Source organism: Indicator indicator, chromosome 1 (genome assembly GCF_027791375.1).
Source record: "Indicator indicator isolate 239-I01 chromosome 1, UM_Iind_1.1, whole genome shotgun sequence".
NCBI lineage: Eukaryota > Metazoa > Chordata > Aves > Piciformes > Indicatoridae > Indicator > Indicator indicator.
Window position 1 is genome coordinate 58,434,002 of NC_072010.1, and position 17,267 is coordinate 58,451,268.

Below are 17,267 nucleotides of genomic sequence, written 5' to 3' on the forward strand. Positions count from 1 at the left end.
AACTAAGTATTTACCACTAGAAGTGATGATTTCTTTCTTGTTTTAAAACTTTGCCAAGCTAATCTTTTACACTGAGAATACCATGCTTACTTTTTATCCATTCAAGTCTTTTGTATGTCAAGTTCCAGTGAAGTTTCAGGTGATACCTTGAGTATAAGGTTTGGGGAAGGCATTCTGCTGCAGAAATGTTTTCAGCAATACCTCTGAAGCTTGTAAAAAATCTCTGATTTGGAGCAGGTTGCTCCTATCTTTCACCTGATGAAAGGCATCCTTGTTTGGGGACTGGGAGAATGTCTTTTAACACTGCTTTGCTGCTGCATCACTAGCTCATCATTTTAAATGTATTTATGGGACTAGTTACTGTTTAGGAGAATGATTCAGAGCTTGTATGGTAAATCCCTTTATGTTCTAGCCTTTCCTCCTCCTAGGACTTCAGAGTTTATGTCCTGTTGTAGCTCATGTTGCCAGTAGTACCTGGGTTGCTCCTGCAGAGCAAGGAACTGGATCAAAGCTACTCTCTTCATTTTGGTGGGTGTTTGTGCAGAGGTCTCATCAGTCTCTCATCAGCTAGTTTTCCTGCCATCGCAAGGATCTATTTGCGTTGGTCACATATTCCTGCTATCTCGCTTGTGCTGGGTCTGCTATTTATGTAGAACAAGTGTAGAAGTAGTCCAGAAAGAGAGGTTAGTGCTAGCACCAGCAAAATGCCACTGACTAGGTGTGAAAAATGAAAACTCTAGAGGTCAGGGCCCCACTCTTCTTGGCAGAACACGCACTAGATGGATTTAGTTGTGGTACAGGACTTCTAGCCATTGATAATTCATTTTCCTGTTCTCTCCCTCTTTGGATGAGCCTAGCAGAGCAAGCTGCTTGCTGCTGCCTGTTGTTAGTAGGTGACCACAAAGAAGTTAAAGGAACTTTGAGACTAAAACTGAGTTGTTAGTGCTTGTTGGGTTTAGGGCAGCTCTGGCATCCTACGTTTGTTCCCTGTGTGCACTTGTGCTGTGATGCAGTTCTCAATTACTGATGTGGTGGTCTCTCCTTGTTTCATGGCATTTTTTCTTGCGTGAAGGAGATAGGTGGTGAGTGAGGACAGATTCTGAAAAGGTGTCCTTAGTGCAGCTTGTTTTGGTCTGGGTCGTATCCATTATAGGTGTATATATAAAAACAAGATAAACTTTTTTCTTTGCTCCAGATAAATTTACAAAGTCACTTTTGTTTAAATATAGTCTTTTGTGTATTCCTATGGCTACTTTTTCACTGCAAATCTCTCAGGCTATATTCTTCCTTTTTAAGGACCTTTTTCCCATAGATTTGAGGAATATTATTATACATACTTTGCAACACTCAATTAATGAGTGAAAATCCATTTTGCTAAGGATTTCCAAGAAGTTCTAGTCCAAACTAGAAGTTTGACTTGGGGAGTTTCACCATCTGCATGTAACTTAGATAAAATACTAAAAAAGCAGCACAGGTGCTATGTCTTATTTACCATCTAAAAAAAAGATACTTGACCAGTCTCTGCTTACCCATGTTTCTAACTTTCTCTGTTTGCCATCCCCATTTCTGTGGGGATCTTTGACAAGAAAGAAATGCCTACTATTTGGAAATATTTCCCTCATTTAATAGGCTGATTTCTTCTACAGGCAAAAACTTTGAAATTTAGGCCCTCATCCTGCAACTGTTTAAGCATGCTTGATTTCAAGCACATGCTTATTTACAGGATCCAGATTTGTTTGTCTAATTACTTCATAGCATGAGTGAAGCCAGACTGCCCAACTCTCAGGCCCATCTGTTGGGAGGAAGAAACTCGGTTGTGTTTGTTCCAAAAAGCTGTTCTACCCCTAGCCACCAGACAAAATTTCATCTTTCAAATACAGAGGTGGTGTTACTCAGGAATTACATGGTAGGTACTTTTCTCTTAGTATGTTATGCTGATTTCAGAATGGTTATTTCATAGGGGTCAGGACCACAAGGGCATCTTGTGGGTTATGTCATTATAAATGACTATAAATTTCTTAGTACTACATGTCAATACATATTATTGACTTGTTTTATTTATTATGCTGAGGTAATGAAGAGATTGTTATCCCAAAGCTGTAGCATTGAGTGGGGTAATACTGCCATCAGGTTTTGTTCAATGTATTTTAATATGCCCAATGCCACTGTTATTTCCTCATGCTAGCCAAGAAGTATAATAGACACATACTTTCAAAGTAGTTTGAAACTTTTATAATATTTAGTGATGTCTCTGATCCCATGTAGTGCTTGTTTTTTATTTTTAAACTGAAGGCAAAGGATTCTGCTTGCTTGACTGGTGAACAAGGCTTGGTAGAAAATCTGAATTTGTAAATACAAGTTTGATTACTTAAATATAATACAAACAGCAGTAAGATTTTTCTAAGTTTGTCTACAAAAAGATGTAAGCCTTTTTAAAGTGTTTGGAAATACACATTGAAGAGGATGCCACAAGCACATATGTCTCTGTCAGTAGTGTCCAATGTAGACTCTATCTAAGTTGAGCATAGAGGGAGAAACTGGAGTGAGAACTATGGATGTTAACTGTTAGAACATACAAATAAATCTCTGAATTTTCTTCATCTTTGAAAGGAAAAAAGAAATCAATGAATTTTTCATTTACTTAAATGCAGTATTGGACTTCTCTGTGGGCAGCTGTAAGAGTTAGTAACCTTTCATTACAGTAATTAGTCCAAAGTTTTCTCCAAGGAACCATGTGCAAGATTTAAGAACATCTTCTATTAGTAATACTACTACATGTATCTTTTTACAAATAGTGTGAGAGAAGACAGTGGTGCTTAGAGTTCTGTGAAGTGGTATATAATTTTTTACTCTGTCTGATGTTATCCCATATGTGCTTGCTCAACTGATGAGAAAGCATCACAGAAGTACTACTTTACCATCTTCCTTCTCTGACTGTAGCTGCTACTCCCAAGTATACACACCAGTGCCTAGTGCAGGGAGTTTTTGTCCCAGGTTGTTGTGAGCCCTGTCTTCCCAGCACTGTGCTGTATGCTGTAGTGACCTCCCAATACAGTCAAATGATCTTTTCTTTCAGAGATGACAATCTCTGTATGTTTTTCTTAAACAATTATTTTATTGGTCTAATGGGTATCACTGTCTGTGAAACTAAAGAAATGGCATTCTTTAGTACAGATGTAGAAATAAGTGGCTAGAGACAGCAGCATCACCAGAGAAGAAAGATCAGTATGACAGTTCACGGCTTTCTCATAAAGAAATTAATATTAGGAGGCTCAGTAGGAAGATCCATATTCCTTTATCTTATGATTTAAGATGATCTTATCCTTTTTCTTAAGGAGGATTATGCCAAGTTCTTTATAGCATTGGTTACTATAACCTTCCTTATCTGAGCAGAGATAATAATCTGATATTCTTCACCTAGGGCTATAAAGTAGATGAGTTCAGAAGGGACTCTCTGGAGTCCTAGTTCCTTTCTCAAAGTAGGATCAACAGCAACAGTTTACTTCTGGCCATATCCAGTTGCGTTTGGAATATCTCCAAGGATGGGGACTCCACAGCCTCTATGGACTACCCATTCCTGTTTGGCCACCTTCTTCCAGTGTCTCTTGCCACTGTAGATTGCAGCCACCTCATGAGTCAGTTGTATTAGCCTCGTGGCCATAGCAGTACCTCTGTAAACCCCAGTTCTTGCCTGTTAGTGACTCTCTGCCACAGCATCTCTGGCCACAAATGTGATTTTGATTTGTCCTTCCTATTTATTTTCTACATACTTTTCTCTATGTACCCCATTATGTTCAGTGGCAGTGTATTTGTTGACAGTTGTCACTACTGCCACTGTCCCTTCAGGGACTGTCCCTCAAAAATCCTTTAAGCATCCCTTCCTCCTTTATCTGTTTTTAGCTGATATGGTTCCCAAACTGATCACTGCATAACTGTGCACATGCAGCTTGTGGTGTGGGAGGCAGAAGGAATTAAGACCTAGAGTGGAGGTACTTCTTTTGGAGTCATTGCTCTGTGACAGTTTGCTATGACCTGCAGGACAGCATTCTGTCCTTTGGGTTTTATAATGACTTCAGTTTTCAGGAACTGTTGCTCCAGTCCTATCCTTCCTTTACTAGTGGTGTGTAGGGGTTTTTCTGTTTAGTAACTGTAGGGTCAGTAGATGCTGGCTTTGATAGAAAGCAGTGTTTTGCTTAATGAATTAAACCTGCTTGGTTCCACATCCCTAAAACTAAAGCGCTAACCAACCCCAAATCCCAAATATGTACACATGTCCACATGTGCTTTTTGTTGCGGATGTGATTGATTTACTGCTCATTTAGCACTTCAATATTAATGATTGACAGACTGATTTGTGTTGGTTTTTTTAATAAACATGGCTGAAAAAATCCATCACTTTTCCAAACTTTCTACAATACTTTCAAAATTGTGTGACCATCATTACATTCATACTGCACATTCAAAAACAAATTAAAATGTCAGGTGACTGTACAAGCTCACATCACCTGAATTTACTGATCAGTTAAGCATCAGAAACCATGATACTGATAGCCAGGAAGAGAAGTGACCTTGGAATCCTCTTCTTAATAGCCACTATGTATATTGATAAAGAGTCAGTCAAAGTACACAACTGCATTACAAAGTAAATTCTTAAACACTGTAAAAGACAACACTGAAAAAGAAACACTTTCTGTAAGAGCAAGACCTGTGAAGCCCACTGCCCTGACCAAATTCTAAAACTGGTGCTCCCGTCCTTACCCACCTGGTGCTCCCGTCCTTACCCACCTGGTGCTCCCGTCCTTACCCACCTGGTGCTCCCGTCCTTACCCACCTGGTGCTCCCGTCCTTACCCACCTGGTGCTCCCGTCCTTACCCACCTGGTGCTCCCGTCCTTACCCACCTGGTGCTCCCGTCCTTACCCACCTCTTAGCTAGCTGGTGTAGTTTAGGATCCTCCCTACCTTCATATGAAGACTACTAATTTACTGTGTGTTTCATGGGTTTTTTTGTCTCTTCCTCTCAAAAGCTATGGCATTGCAAAGTGCGTTTACTAATCAGACTGCATGCTTGTGTTCTGTATGTGTTTGTAAAGCTTGACATGCATCTTTAGGACAGGATAAATAGAATGACTATAGAAAGAACCTTTTGTGACCATGTATTGTTCTTCATTTGCTCTAACATTCAGGTTTTTCAACTGTCATTTTGTCTTTCCTACTAAACTTTCCATTTGGTAGTTTGATGTAGAAAATGTTGTATTTGTCATAAACATGGGACCTTGGTAACAGGATATATTGGCTTGGCTAAAAAGATGGTCCCCTGTTTCTCCCTCTCATCATTCTGTCCTACTTCTTCTCTATGAATGCCTGGTTTTCATGTAGGGTAATATGTATATTTTTTTGTTAAACATCTTATTGAGCATTCTCTGCCAAGCTGAAGATACTACTTTTTTTTTTTTCCAGATTGAAAGCCAAATGGCCTAGAAAATAAAGTGCTGCTGACTTTCTCTACTGAATTCTGTGCAGTAATTCTAAGTGTTTTTTTTTTTTCAGTGTGAACAAATTAAAAATACCATGTAGGTTGAATCCTAATTAAAGAAATGGTGTCAGGAGATCTAGTGCTCTTGAAGAATAAATTATTTGGAAATAAAGTAGCTTAATAGTATTTTTTGGCTATTTGTGGCTCAAATTCTTTAATTGCTAAGATGGAGTAATATGTAGCACATCAAGCAAGGAATTTCTTACCCTACTAACCTGTTCAGGATGACTTTGTGCAGCACGGGCACATTACATTTTAAACTCGGATTAATGATGAAACACTCTGCTTTTCCATGAGGTAAAAGCTTATGTGGTCGTGCAACTGTTGCATGAAAAATGAAATGTTCTTCATGAGACTAGATGATTAGGAGGACTAAGATTACACTTGTTAGTGTTTGCCATTTCCTTTGTGCATACCTGATTTCTTCTCTTTATCTTCGTGTAATCAGCAGCTATATCCATTTCCAGGATCTAATTGAAGGTAATGAAGAAAGAGTTTCGGCTGTTAAGCTTCCACATTCTCTGCTCTTTGTGCTTCTCCGGGTGCTAAAAAGAGATGAGTTAACATAAACCTGAGTAGGCTGTTTAACCTTCTTTCTTTTCTGGAAATGTAGATGCAATAACATTTGCAGCTGAAAAGGCTCATTCGCAGTTTCTACTGTTTAAGAATGCAAATGAAGCATTTTGTCTTTTCTGTCGCCTGGAGGTGTTAAGCAAGGAAACAGAAAGACGTTTCTAGGATTAGTTCCACAGATTTCTTTTATCATGTAAAAATCAAGGGTAGTTTCAATGCCATGAAGTGAAAAAAGCAATATGGAAACTATCCAGAGAAAATTCTTACATTTGGTTTGTTTCTTCCTAAATTTTCGGGTGTTCATTACTACTAATGCAGTCGAATACACAAACTTTTTTGCAACACATCAGGGCAAAGTTCCTGTGCCTGTATTTTGGGTGGTGCATGTAATGTTTTATAGGTAATGAGGCAATTAATCATTGACTATGGCATGTCATACAAACTACTGTGTGCTCAAATTCTCCTTGAGAAATGCTTTTAAAACCTTGAATAACTCAATATAATATTGTGTTTGGGTTCTGGACAAAGACAAAATACATGCTGTAAACCATCTATTCCTTTAAACTGTTTCAAAGTCTATTTTTCAAGTAAAGCTTCAGCTTGATGATCAGGTCTAAAGTGAAAGCTTAGAAGTATAGAGCCTCAGAAGTACTTTTTGGTCTTCTCAGTATCTTGTAGCTTTGAGTCCTGGGAAGAAGCTGCTTCTGTTCTTGTATTAATTTCCAAAGATTCGATCTGGAAAGCTGAATACTGTGGTTTTTCCCCTAGCTTGGACTTGTAATACACAGTATCAAATGTTTGGTTGATGAGACTTTTAAAGTTCAGAGTGGAGAACTGATTTACTCTTTGCACATATAATTTATGATAGTACGAGTTCACAACTTATAGTTTAAGGAAGAATTTTACAGATAGTCTTGATTCTTACAGTTGTCTTTAAATTTGCCACATCTGTGGAGTGAAAGATATGGCTTTAAAGTTTCTTTAAAAACTATTTTCTATTCAGTACTTGTGCTTAACATGATGCTCACTGTCTGGATGGATTCTGGCTGTTCCCTAGTGTTTATGTAGTAAGTCATGCACCTTTTCTGAGGTGTGCACACTTTTTATGGGACAGAGGAGTTAGCTAGCCTTAGGTTGAGTTTATTCTGGATCAGCAACTGTATCTTTTAAGCTAAGCTTTAGTCTAACAAATTGTTTCTTTCTCCACCTTCAATATTTGAATATACATATATTACATTTTGAAAAAAACAAAATGCCTCTAAATGATACATAGATAAACACTGTTCTGGCATTCTTTCCCTAATCTGGCTTAGAGAAGATATATCTGGGCCCTGGACAAGGCCTTTTTTCATTTGTCCTTCAGAAATTTGGTTATACTGGTAGTTGATTAATGTATTGTCGTGGCTTTGTGTAGTTTAGTATAACTGGGTGACCAAGGCAAACAGATTCACACCAGAATCACAGAATGTAAGGGGTTGGAAGGGATCTTGAAAGATCCTCTAGTCCAACCTCACTGGCAGAGGTGGATCATTTAGAGTAGGTCACATAATGTATCCAGGTGGGTTTTGAATGTATCCAGAGAAGGAGACTTCATAACCTTTGGGCAGCCTCTTCCATGCTCTGTCACGCTTACAGTGAAAAAGTTTTTCCTTGTGTTTGTGGAACCTCCTATGCTCCGGCTCGCACCCATTGCCTGTTGTCTGGTCATTGGACATCACTGAGAAGAGCCTGGCTCTTTAGCAGGCTTTAGCATATTTATAAACATTAATAAGGTCATCCCTCAGGTATTTCTTAGAATAATGGCTTAAAAGGGCTTTAGTTAACATATCGTCTTCTTCATGCCAAAGGTTAAACATGGAAACTGGCATCTGTGTTTTATTTTAGAGTAAATCAGTGTATTTGGTTTATTTCTTTTTTTCAGTATGGCTTAAGTTAGTGATTGTGGAAGTTCTTTAAATTCAGTTTTAAGTGATACAGACTTCTTGCAGCTGTATTCAGTTTGAGATAAGGCTTTTTTTTTTGGGTAGCTTTTTCCTTTTCTAAAGAAACACTTTCAGTGTATGTCTTTCTCTTACAGTATATGCTGCTATTTGAGATGGGAAGTGCGGAGATTTAAAATTACACAGTATTACACCACTCAGAGTGACATAGCTTGTGTGGTGGGTCTTGCCTTTAAAATGCAGCATGTTTTGGGGCTGAGTAACAGTAAATTTTTATTTCGAAGTAGAGCTTAGAGCAAGCAGTGAGGTCTGACAGGCTGAGCAGCACAGTTTTTTCACCACCATCTATTTGTAGCATGTTGCATTGGGCTCTGTCGCTTTCCCAGTTGCTGACTAACTTCTTTTGAGGCTAGTGCTATCACAGTCTACCTGCCTGCTGCTTATGCAGCTTAGGGTGATTTTAATACTCTTCTTCCTTCTCAAGCTCTCAAACAAAACAACCCAAAAGCCAGATGTCCAGAAATACCTACAATAATTTAAGACAGGTGTAGTTGGTGAAAAGTAGAATTCTACAACCTTTTCCTCTAGCATATTTATTCATCTGCTTGTGTTGTGTACTGTATTCACTTAAGAGGTGCTGTGCTGTTGTAAGCCTGTACAGAAAGCTGTAGTTTGCTGTACTTTACCATGGTTCATTTATAAAATGCTTGTTCTAATGAAGGAGGCTGTAAGTGTTGTCTCTTTTGCATGTATATTAATGTGTGTGTGTATTGTTAGGATCGTTTTAGTTTCAGAAACCCTGCTTATTTCATTCTAAACAGGACTGGAAGAACTCTTACTTGCTGAACTATTGGATCACCAAACCCAGTAACATCCCATGACAATCCGTAGGCATGTTGCTGTTTTATTTTCGGCTGGAAAAGGCTGAAGTCTGCACAGATTAAGTTCTCTACTTGTTAGTATTAAATTTGCATTTTGATGGCTGGTCAGATCACTGAGCACTCCTGTGTATGTTCTTCTTTCTGAACCTTCAGAGTAGCAGCAGGGCCCAATTACTTGAGCTGATAGTTTGTTTCTGTGTGCCTGGCAGAAAGCTTCAGTGTGTTCTTCCACATCCATCATTCTGTTGTAGAATGTTTTCCCAGTTCAGTATTTTGTAGCGGATGCTTCTTACGATATATCCTTACAGTATATTTCCTATGAGAATTCCTTCCCAGTGTTGAATTGACAGTTCCTGTACTGCAAGATGGTCTGTTACCTCCCTACTTCTCTGAACAGATGTCAGTATGTCTGGGTGTTTGTGTGTGGTTGGTTGTGGTGGGGTTTTTTTGTGGTTTTTTGACTTATGAATTTTTTTGTCTTTGAATGCTTCTCTGGCTACTTAAACTGGATTTTTCTGTTCTACTTGGTTATTTTCTAGGCTGTTTAAACCTCTTTTGGACCTTATACTGCCAGCTCTGCTTCTCAGGCCTGGATTTAGCCTGTGTGCCTTGGAAGATTTTTAGCTTAACTAGCAATTCCAGTCATCCATGAGCTGTGTTCTTTATCTCCTTTGCTTTGTATGTGGCTGTAGGTAGCTGCATGTATGAGTCTGTTTCCTTCTGGTGAGCTGTAGATGGGACACCATATTTGTTGAAGGTTTGGGTTTCTCTGGGACTCTGATACTGTTTGATTACCAAATTACTTACGCCTCTTCCCCATTGGCTGTGTCATTCCATTCCCTGCTTCCTTGACTGGCTGTGTGTAAAGGGCAGAAAAATTAAGGCAGTTGTTTCCTAGTACAACAGTGAAAGACTTATCAGCTGCATGCATGTACAGATTTTCCTATGAAGAAAACTTAGGTTTGGGACAAAAGCCATTTAAAAACTAGGTTTATGGTAAGAGTTTCTATTGGTCTCCTTATCTATGAACCTTCCTTCATAAACTCATTTACCAATAAGTTCTTGTGTACGTGTGGTAAGTTGTTACCCCCATTTGCTAATCTTGCTATTATCTCACTGGAATGGATTCTTGCTTCTGCTTTTCTTCTCCACTGAAGTTGTTCCACTACTTGATGGCATATACCAAGCAGCTGGCTCAAGCAGTGGATTTGATGCCTCAAACGTCAGCCATTCTGTATTAAGACAGTGCTCCTCAGAGAAGCAACATTTTATTTTAAACCCAACCTTAAAACTGAAACGCAAACTAAAATGGAAAACCAAGCCAATGTGGCAGTATGCAGGCTGTCATCACACACCTGAGGGTTTGAGGGCATGCCTTTCCCCAAAAGAAGGTTCTTGTTCCCAGTTCTGTGCTCCAGCAGTTTATGTGGTCCTCCCTCCAGTGCCCATTAAACTTCTGTTTAGTGAATTTGAACTTGTGAAAGCAATGGAAAACACTTACCACAAAGAACTTTAGGCCATTGTCTGCTGTGTTGGTCAGCTAGGTCAGCTCAGGAATGCCAGAGCCTGCACCAGAGAAAGGGCATAGATGGGACTGTGGAAAAGGTTGTGCAGGAGAAAGAGAACAGGGAAAAGCAATTAGATTGCCTCAGTTACTTCCCTGGTTGCTCTTGACATCATGTGGGCTGTGAGCCTACCTAGCCAATGGTGATGGGGTTAAGTTCTTTTCTCCTGAAAGAATTACTGTCTTCCAGTAAGTAGTACCTTGAGTTTGGGTAATCTTTAAAATGTCCTTAGCAAGTCCGACTTCGAGAACATATGATGGAATGGCTGTATGCAACAGATAGTTTGGGTTTTCCTGAGCTTCTTCATGAGCTTAAAAACAGCTCTGTGTTTACATAAAGTTTAGTTTTGATAAGATGGAGCAGCTCCAATTGCTCCTGATATCTCTCTCTGTCCTCTCAGTCGTTTCTTCCTCAGACATAAGGAACGTTTTCTTACAACTAGCTTTTTCAGGTACCAGGAAACGAACAAGTACAAACCCTGCATTATTGCTGTTCTTTCTGTGTGGTGAGATAATTGTAGGGGCTCTTGCACCTGGAAGCAGCTGGGCACTTGGAGTGTATTTTGCCACATCAGCAAGCTGTCAGTGAAAGAATCCCTTTACCAGACAATCATGGAAGAGAAAACACAAGGTTCTTGATGGCTGTGGGTTTTTTTTTTTATGTTGCAGACCTCCTTGTTGGTTGGAGCTGCTCTTGTTAACACTGCACGTAACACCAGCTTAAATATCTTGGCTAGAATGAGGACACCAACAAGTATGTTTAATTGTCCATAAGTAATGTAGTAAGATGGAGGAAAAGTTTTAGTATCGCTTGTTTTGTCTAAAGCTGGGTTGGAGCTGTTCAGTCATTTCCTGCAGGGCTGGGAGGCTTGGCAGTGAGCTGGCTTGTTTGACAGATATAAGCCCACAGAAGAGTATATGTTGCCAAGGGAGCTACTGTGTATAAAAGTTTATTATGCAGTTTTTCCTCCTCCATACTTTCTATCTTTAGTTCTGTTTATGCTGCCACTGAGGCTGAATCTACTACTGACTATATAATACAGCAATTGTGAATCTCTGTATTTGTAATTTCCAGAGGAGATACAAAGCAATCTCCTACAAACAGTCTATTTAGTTATCTCACATCTGCAAGAGTTTGTCAGATGGACAGGCCCTTTCCAAATATTGGGAATATGGTGACTTATGCTAGCATAGGGCTGTTTTGCCCACTCTGTTCCCAGAGCAGTCAGACACAGTTGACAGACTGTAAAGGTCCTATAAAACTCACCACACACTTACCAAATGGATTTTCCAGATCTTGCCTTTGTTTGTCCTACTTTGACATTATTTAGTTTTTGCTATATTTGGGGTCCTGCTTTCCCTGAGCATAGAATTAAGGCTTTTTGTCTAGCTTAAAAAAACCCAACCAACAAAACCACAGGAAAAAAACCCCAAACAAAAGCCACCAAAACAACAAAGGGAAGAGAGACTGAAGGGCTTGTGATTCTTATGGTACTGCAATTAAACCACCTACTGCTGCTCTCAAAACCAGAGGGGTCTTGGGGAAAACCTCTTCAATATTTACTACTTAAGGAAACAAAGAACTAACTTTTGTGACATGGAGTGTATTCTGAAATTGTTCTTTTGTAAAATATTCCTTATTTTTCTCTGCCTTAGACTATGTAGAGTAGAAAAGTGATACATAGGTGTTACTATTAGTTTCTGAAGTAAAAGCTTCATGTTTATGATGAAACTGTTAAGTTCCTTGTAGTCAGACAATTAGTCTTTAAGGGTGAAGTGTTCTGTGTCTGGAGGAGTAGTAACTTCGAAGAAAAACTTGTTTGATATGCAGTGTGTAAGCTCCAATATATACAGCAGTGGTTCTAGTGTTTGCTACTGCAGTGACAAATCTATGTGGACAAACTGTTGTCAGGTAGTGGAAGCTTTTCTTGTGCAGTTTCACCAGTTCCATGTGTTTCATAACTAAGGATGCCAATGGATGAGTGCTGACAGGTTTTTCTTATGGTTTGTTTTTGGCACTTTCAATATCAAATACCAGAATTTTGAACAATTTATTTAGTACATTACATGAGAGTATTGCCAATGAAGAAGATGGGGCACTTGGGTGATGAGCTGGGAAGGCTTGAGCCACATCTTTGAGTGATGGGAGCTTAAATGCCTGTACCAAGACTTGCAAGAGTTTGTCTAGTAGCTCCTTAGGCTGGCAGTCTTTCCTGTGAGCATAGCTGAAATTAGTTGTGAGACACATCAGAGAATGCACACCTTTTCTGTCTAAGAGGTGGTGTTTGTTGACTGGAAACAAGTGGATCCCCCTTGGTTGGTTAATTTATTTTTGATTCATAGATATTGCAGCATGCAGAGTTCTGTAATTCAGGTGTCTCATGATATCACATGGAGATAAAATACTTTGTTTCAGGTTTTTTTTACTGGGAGATAACTGGATGTGATGACTGCCCCAGTTGACTAATCATATAGGAGAGTAGTTGGTGTTACTAAGCTGCTGCTTATTCACGGTTAGAGTATTTCTATTCAAGATACAAAGGTTCAGAGCAGTTAAAGCCAGGAGATGCATGTGTAGACTGTGTGGGTTGTGAATTCTGGATGTTAAAAAAGACAAAGGTAGAGATTGTTCCACCTCATATTTGCATTAGTAATGTGAATCTGCTGCACATTTCATAATTAACTATGTGTAGAATATTACAGCTCTCCAAGATTCAGGTAACAAATATACTGGATGCAGCAGAATGATTTCTTGAAATGGTCTGAAGTGTTCTTTCTCAGGTGGTTCATAAATTTCTTCTGAATGATGCTGTTATCTTCTTATCTACCTATCTGCTTGGACAGGAGCAAGGAATGAGCTAGGCACTTTGAAAGTCCATGCCACCAGTGAGTCAAGCAATGTGTTCTGTGTCGTTCATTGGAAAGTTGCAAGCTTGCTCATGCTATGAATAATTCCCATTTTCTCCTGTTACCTCCAGTTTAAATGAAGACTTTCTTATTGTCTGATAAGTGAGAGTCAGAGGAGGAAGAGAAATAGTGTAAGAGTATTGGAAATAGACTACAAGCTGAAAGTCTTGGATGATCTATCAGGGCAGCAAAAGTTTTGACCCTGCTATCTTGACCTTGTATGGTAGACTTTTAGAAGTAAGTGGGGAGAGGAAGCAACACAACGTTTGAAGTAACATTGATCAGGATGCAAACGTTAGGCAGAAACTACAGAAATAAGGTATTTCCAGGTTAGGAGTGAATCAAGAGGGACACCAGAATCTCCAGTTGCCAAGTACGTAAATGAAGCTTTTCCACAAAGCTTTTTCAGATTGGTATACAGTTTGGCAGAAGGGACCTCTGGGTATATGCAGGCAGCTAGTTAAAAATCTTGTGTTAAGAGAAAACGAAGCATCAGTTTTCAGGTTGTAATCTGTTGCTGAAATCATCAGCTCCAAACTTTATCATTATCGTTTCAAGCATGAATTCCTTGCTTCCTTTTTCCCTTTTCCTTGAAAAAGCTAATTCCTTCAGTGTTCAGATCCTTTGGTACTGTAGTATTAATAGATCTATTGGTCTTCCTCTCTGCTTCCTTCTATTGTGGTCTTCCTAACTTTGTAAGACAAATCAGTGTTACTGACTTGCTGAACTAGTAAACTTACTGTCATAGTGAAGAGATGAATTGAGATAAAGCCTCCAATTACAGAATAGATTCTGTGATTATAGAATCATAGAATAGTTTGCTGTGGAAGAGGCATAAATATAGTACTTCTAACCTCTATGCCATGGGCAGGGATCAGGTTGATCAAAGCCCCATCCATCTTGACCTTGAATATTTCTGGGGAAGGAGCATCCACAGTTTTTCTGTACAACCTGTTCCAGTGCTTCACTACCCTCACAGTGAAGAATTTCTTAAAAATACCTAATCTAAATCTATGTTCTTTGAATTTAATGCCATTACAACTTGTACTATCACTACATGCCTTTAAAGAGTCCCCTCAACTTTTGTGTAGGCCTCTTTTAGGTACTATAAGGCTGCTGTAAGGTCTTTCTAGAGCCTTCTCTTCTCCAGGCTGAACAACCTCAACTCTCTCAGCTTGTTTGTAGAAGTGTTCCAGCCATTCTAATCATCTTCTTGGCCCTTTGGACTTGCTCTGACATGTCCATGTCTTTTTTTTTTTTTTTGAGTCCTAGAGCTGCATGTAGCACTCCAAGTGGGGTCTCATGCAGAATTGCTTTGGTTGGAAAAAGAGCCTTATGATCAAGTTCAGCTGTTGGCCTAAGACCATACTGACCATTAAAGTGTCCCAAAGTGCCTACATGTGTTTTGAACACCTCCAGGGACAGTGACTCCCACTTCCCTAGGCAGCCTATTCCAATGCCCAACCACTCTTTTTGGGCAGTAACTTGTTCTTAATATCCAATCTAAACCTCTCCTGGTTCAAGGTGAGGCTGTTTCCTCTCATTCTATTGATACTGGAGAGAAGAGACCAACCCCCACCTCACTACAGTCTCCTTTCAGGTAGTTGTAGGGAGCAATAAGGTGCTGCTTCTTCAGACTAGACAATCCCAGTTCCCTCAGCTGCTCCTTACAAGGCTTGTTCTCTGGTCCCTTTGCCAGTTTTGTTGTCTTTCTCTGGACATGCTCCAGCAAGAAAAAGTCCTTGTAGTGAGAGATCCAAAACTGAATGTGGTATTGGAGGTTCAGCCTCACCAGTGCTGAGTACAAGGACACCATCACTTCCCTACTCCTGCTGGCCACACTGTTTCTGATACAGGCCAAGTTCATTGTGAATTGAAGCTAACACAACTTTGATGTAGCTGGACTGATGCTTTGCATTTGCTTTGGGGGTCTTTGTACTGAGGTTCCTACTGTATCTGTACTACTTATCTGATCTCACTGTGGTCTGTAGCACTCTGTTAGCTAGGCTGTTAGGAACTTGGCTATGCAGAGCTTTTTCTGTTACACTTTTCCTGCTGGGAAGCTGCTGACAGTGAAAAGTGACCCCCAAGCATGTTGCTAGCACTCAGCTCTTATAAGATTGTGAATAGGATGACTTTGTTCCCCAAATTAAAAAAAAACAAAACCCAACCAACCAAACAAAAATTTTTCCTATGTCTGTTCTGTGATAATGTACTACCATCACATAAATATACAAAGCTTCAGCAAATATTTCTTAACATCTATAACTGCCTGACATCCATAACATTTATGGCACAAATGTATGTCAGAAAAAAAATATTAAAACACAAACTCCGATGTAAAAAACCCACAACTTTCTTAGTGCTGGTATTAAGTAAACTACTCGTCAGCTGGAGAAAAGTTGTTTTAAAGTATCTCTTAGGATTGGGTTAAAAAACCCCAAACAACAACAAAACACAAACAAAAAAAAACAAAACTGCAACAAACCACCAAAATCCCCCAAGCGAAAACACCTCCCCCACCAAAACCCCACAAAAACAACCAAAAAACCCCCAAACCAAATAACAGAAAACCAAACTAAATCAGTGAAACAGATGAGGAAAAAAAAAATCATGCAAGGCTGGTATGTTTATTCTTTTGTTGTTTCTTTGTATAGTGCAAAAGATGCTAGCTTGCCAGAAACCTGTACTCAGTGATGCATCAGTAGCTTTCAGTGAAACTGTTCTGATAGAATCGCTGGAGAGGTTTGGGAAATCTTTTGTGTACTTGATCACTCCAGTCTGTTGCTGGCATAGAGAAACAGGAGGAGGGAAAATGTAATTTGCTCTTCTATCTATGTATTAAAGTTGAGCTATTAAAGTATTATATGATAACCTTCCACATTAGTACTGGAAAAGAGTTGCCTGAAAGAACTGGGGAAACATTATTTCACTTTTTACTTTATTTTCCAAGTCTATAAATATGTTGAGAAAGTGACTTTAACTTTGATGTTTTGTTAAGGTTTGGTTTTAGGAATACATGGTGGAATTTTCAACTGTTAGAGTTTAGCAAGCATATCTTTGTAAATCACTTGCAGCTATTTCATTGGTGCAAGTTTTTTTAAGGGGCATTTTTGACTTTCAAGCTGGAGTATTTCTACTTTGAGCTATTTTTTCTTTTTTGTCTGGCTTTGATTTATACAAATGCTAATTATAGGGTCTTTGAATCTGTGTGTATACTTAGTTTCACAAGGTCATACAGATTTTTAATGAACTGGCTGAAACTGTTCATATATTGTTAGATGGATACAGAAAGATCACTGTCTACTAAATGTTTCATTAATCGGTTCAAAAAAATAAGAATAGCAGTATCTGTGTAAAGTTGGCTTTTAGTTATCTCCTAAAGTTTTCTTCATTGTTTTTGCAGGCATCAGAAGGTGTCACCTTCATTGGACCTGACACACATGCTATTGAAGCTATGGGAGACAAGATTGAAAGCAAATTGTTAGCCAAGAATGCAAAGGTCAACACAATCCCTGGCTTTGATGGAGTAGTCAAGGTGAGAAATCATTTAATTACTGTCTGCCCACTGTAGGAACGGTGTCTAAATGAAAGTATGCCTATTGAAGATCTGATGCAGAGTGTAATTATAGTTTCACCTTCTTTTTCAGTTAGATAAAATTAAAAACGGAGTACAGATTTTTACTAGCTGGAGAGCTTTGAGGAAAAGTCCTTCATAGTAAATGATGTAATAAGGACTGCTTCTATAGAGCCTCTAAACATGTTTTGCTTTAAACTTACCGCATTTACCTGCCTTCATGTTAAATATGATGTGTGGATTTGACTGTCTATGCATCTTTGTTTTTCAGACCTTTCTTGTTTGGCAAGA

General features: G+C 39.0%; 1 protein-coding gene across 1 annotated transcript in view; it reads left to right on the forward strand.

The window, feature by feature from the left end:
- PCCA (propionyl-CoA carboxylase subunit alpha) overlaps positions 1-17,267 on the forward strand; it is a 292,821-nt gene that overhangs the window by 58,897 nt on the left and 216,657 nt on the right. The window contains exon 7 of the mRNA XM_054381074.1: positions 16,806-16,937. Within this exon, the coding sequence (XP_054237049.1) occupies positions 16,806-16,937 (132 nt within the window). The remainder of the gene's footprint in view (positions 1-16,805; positions 16,938-17,267) is intronic.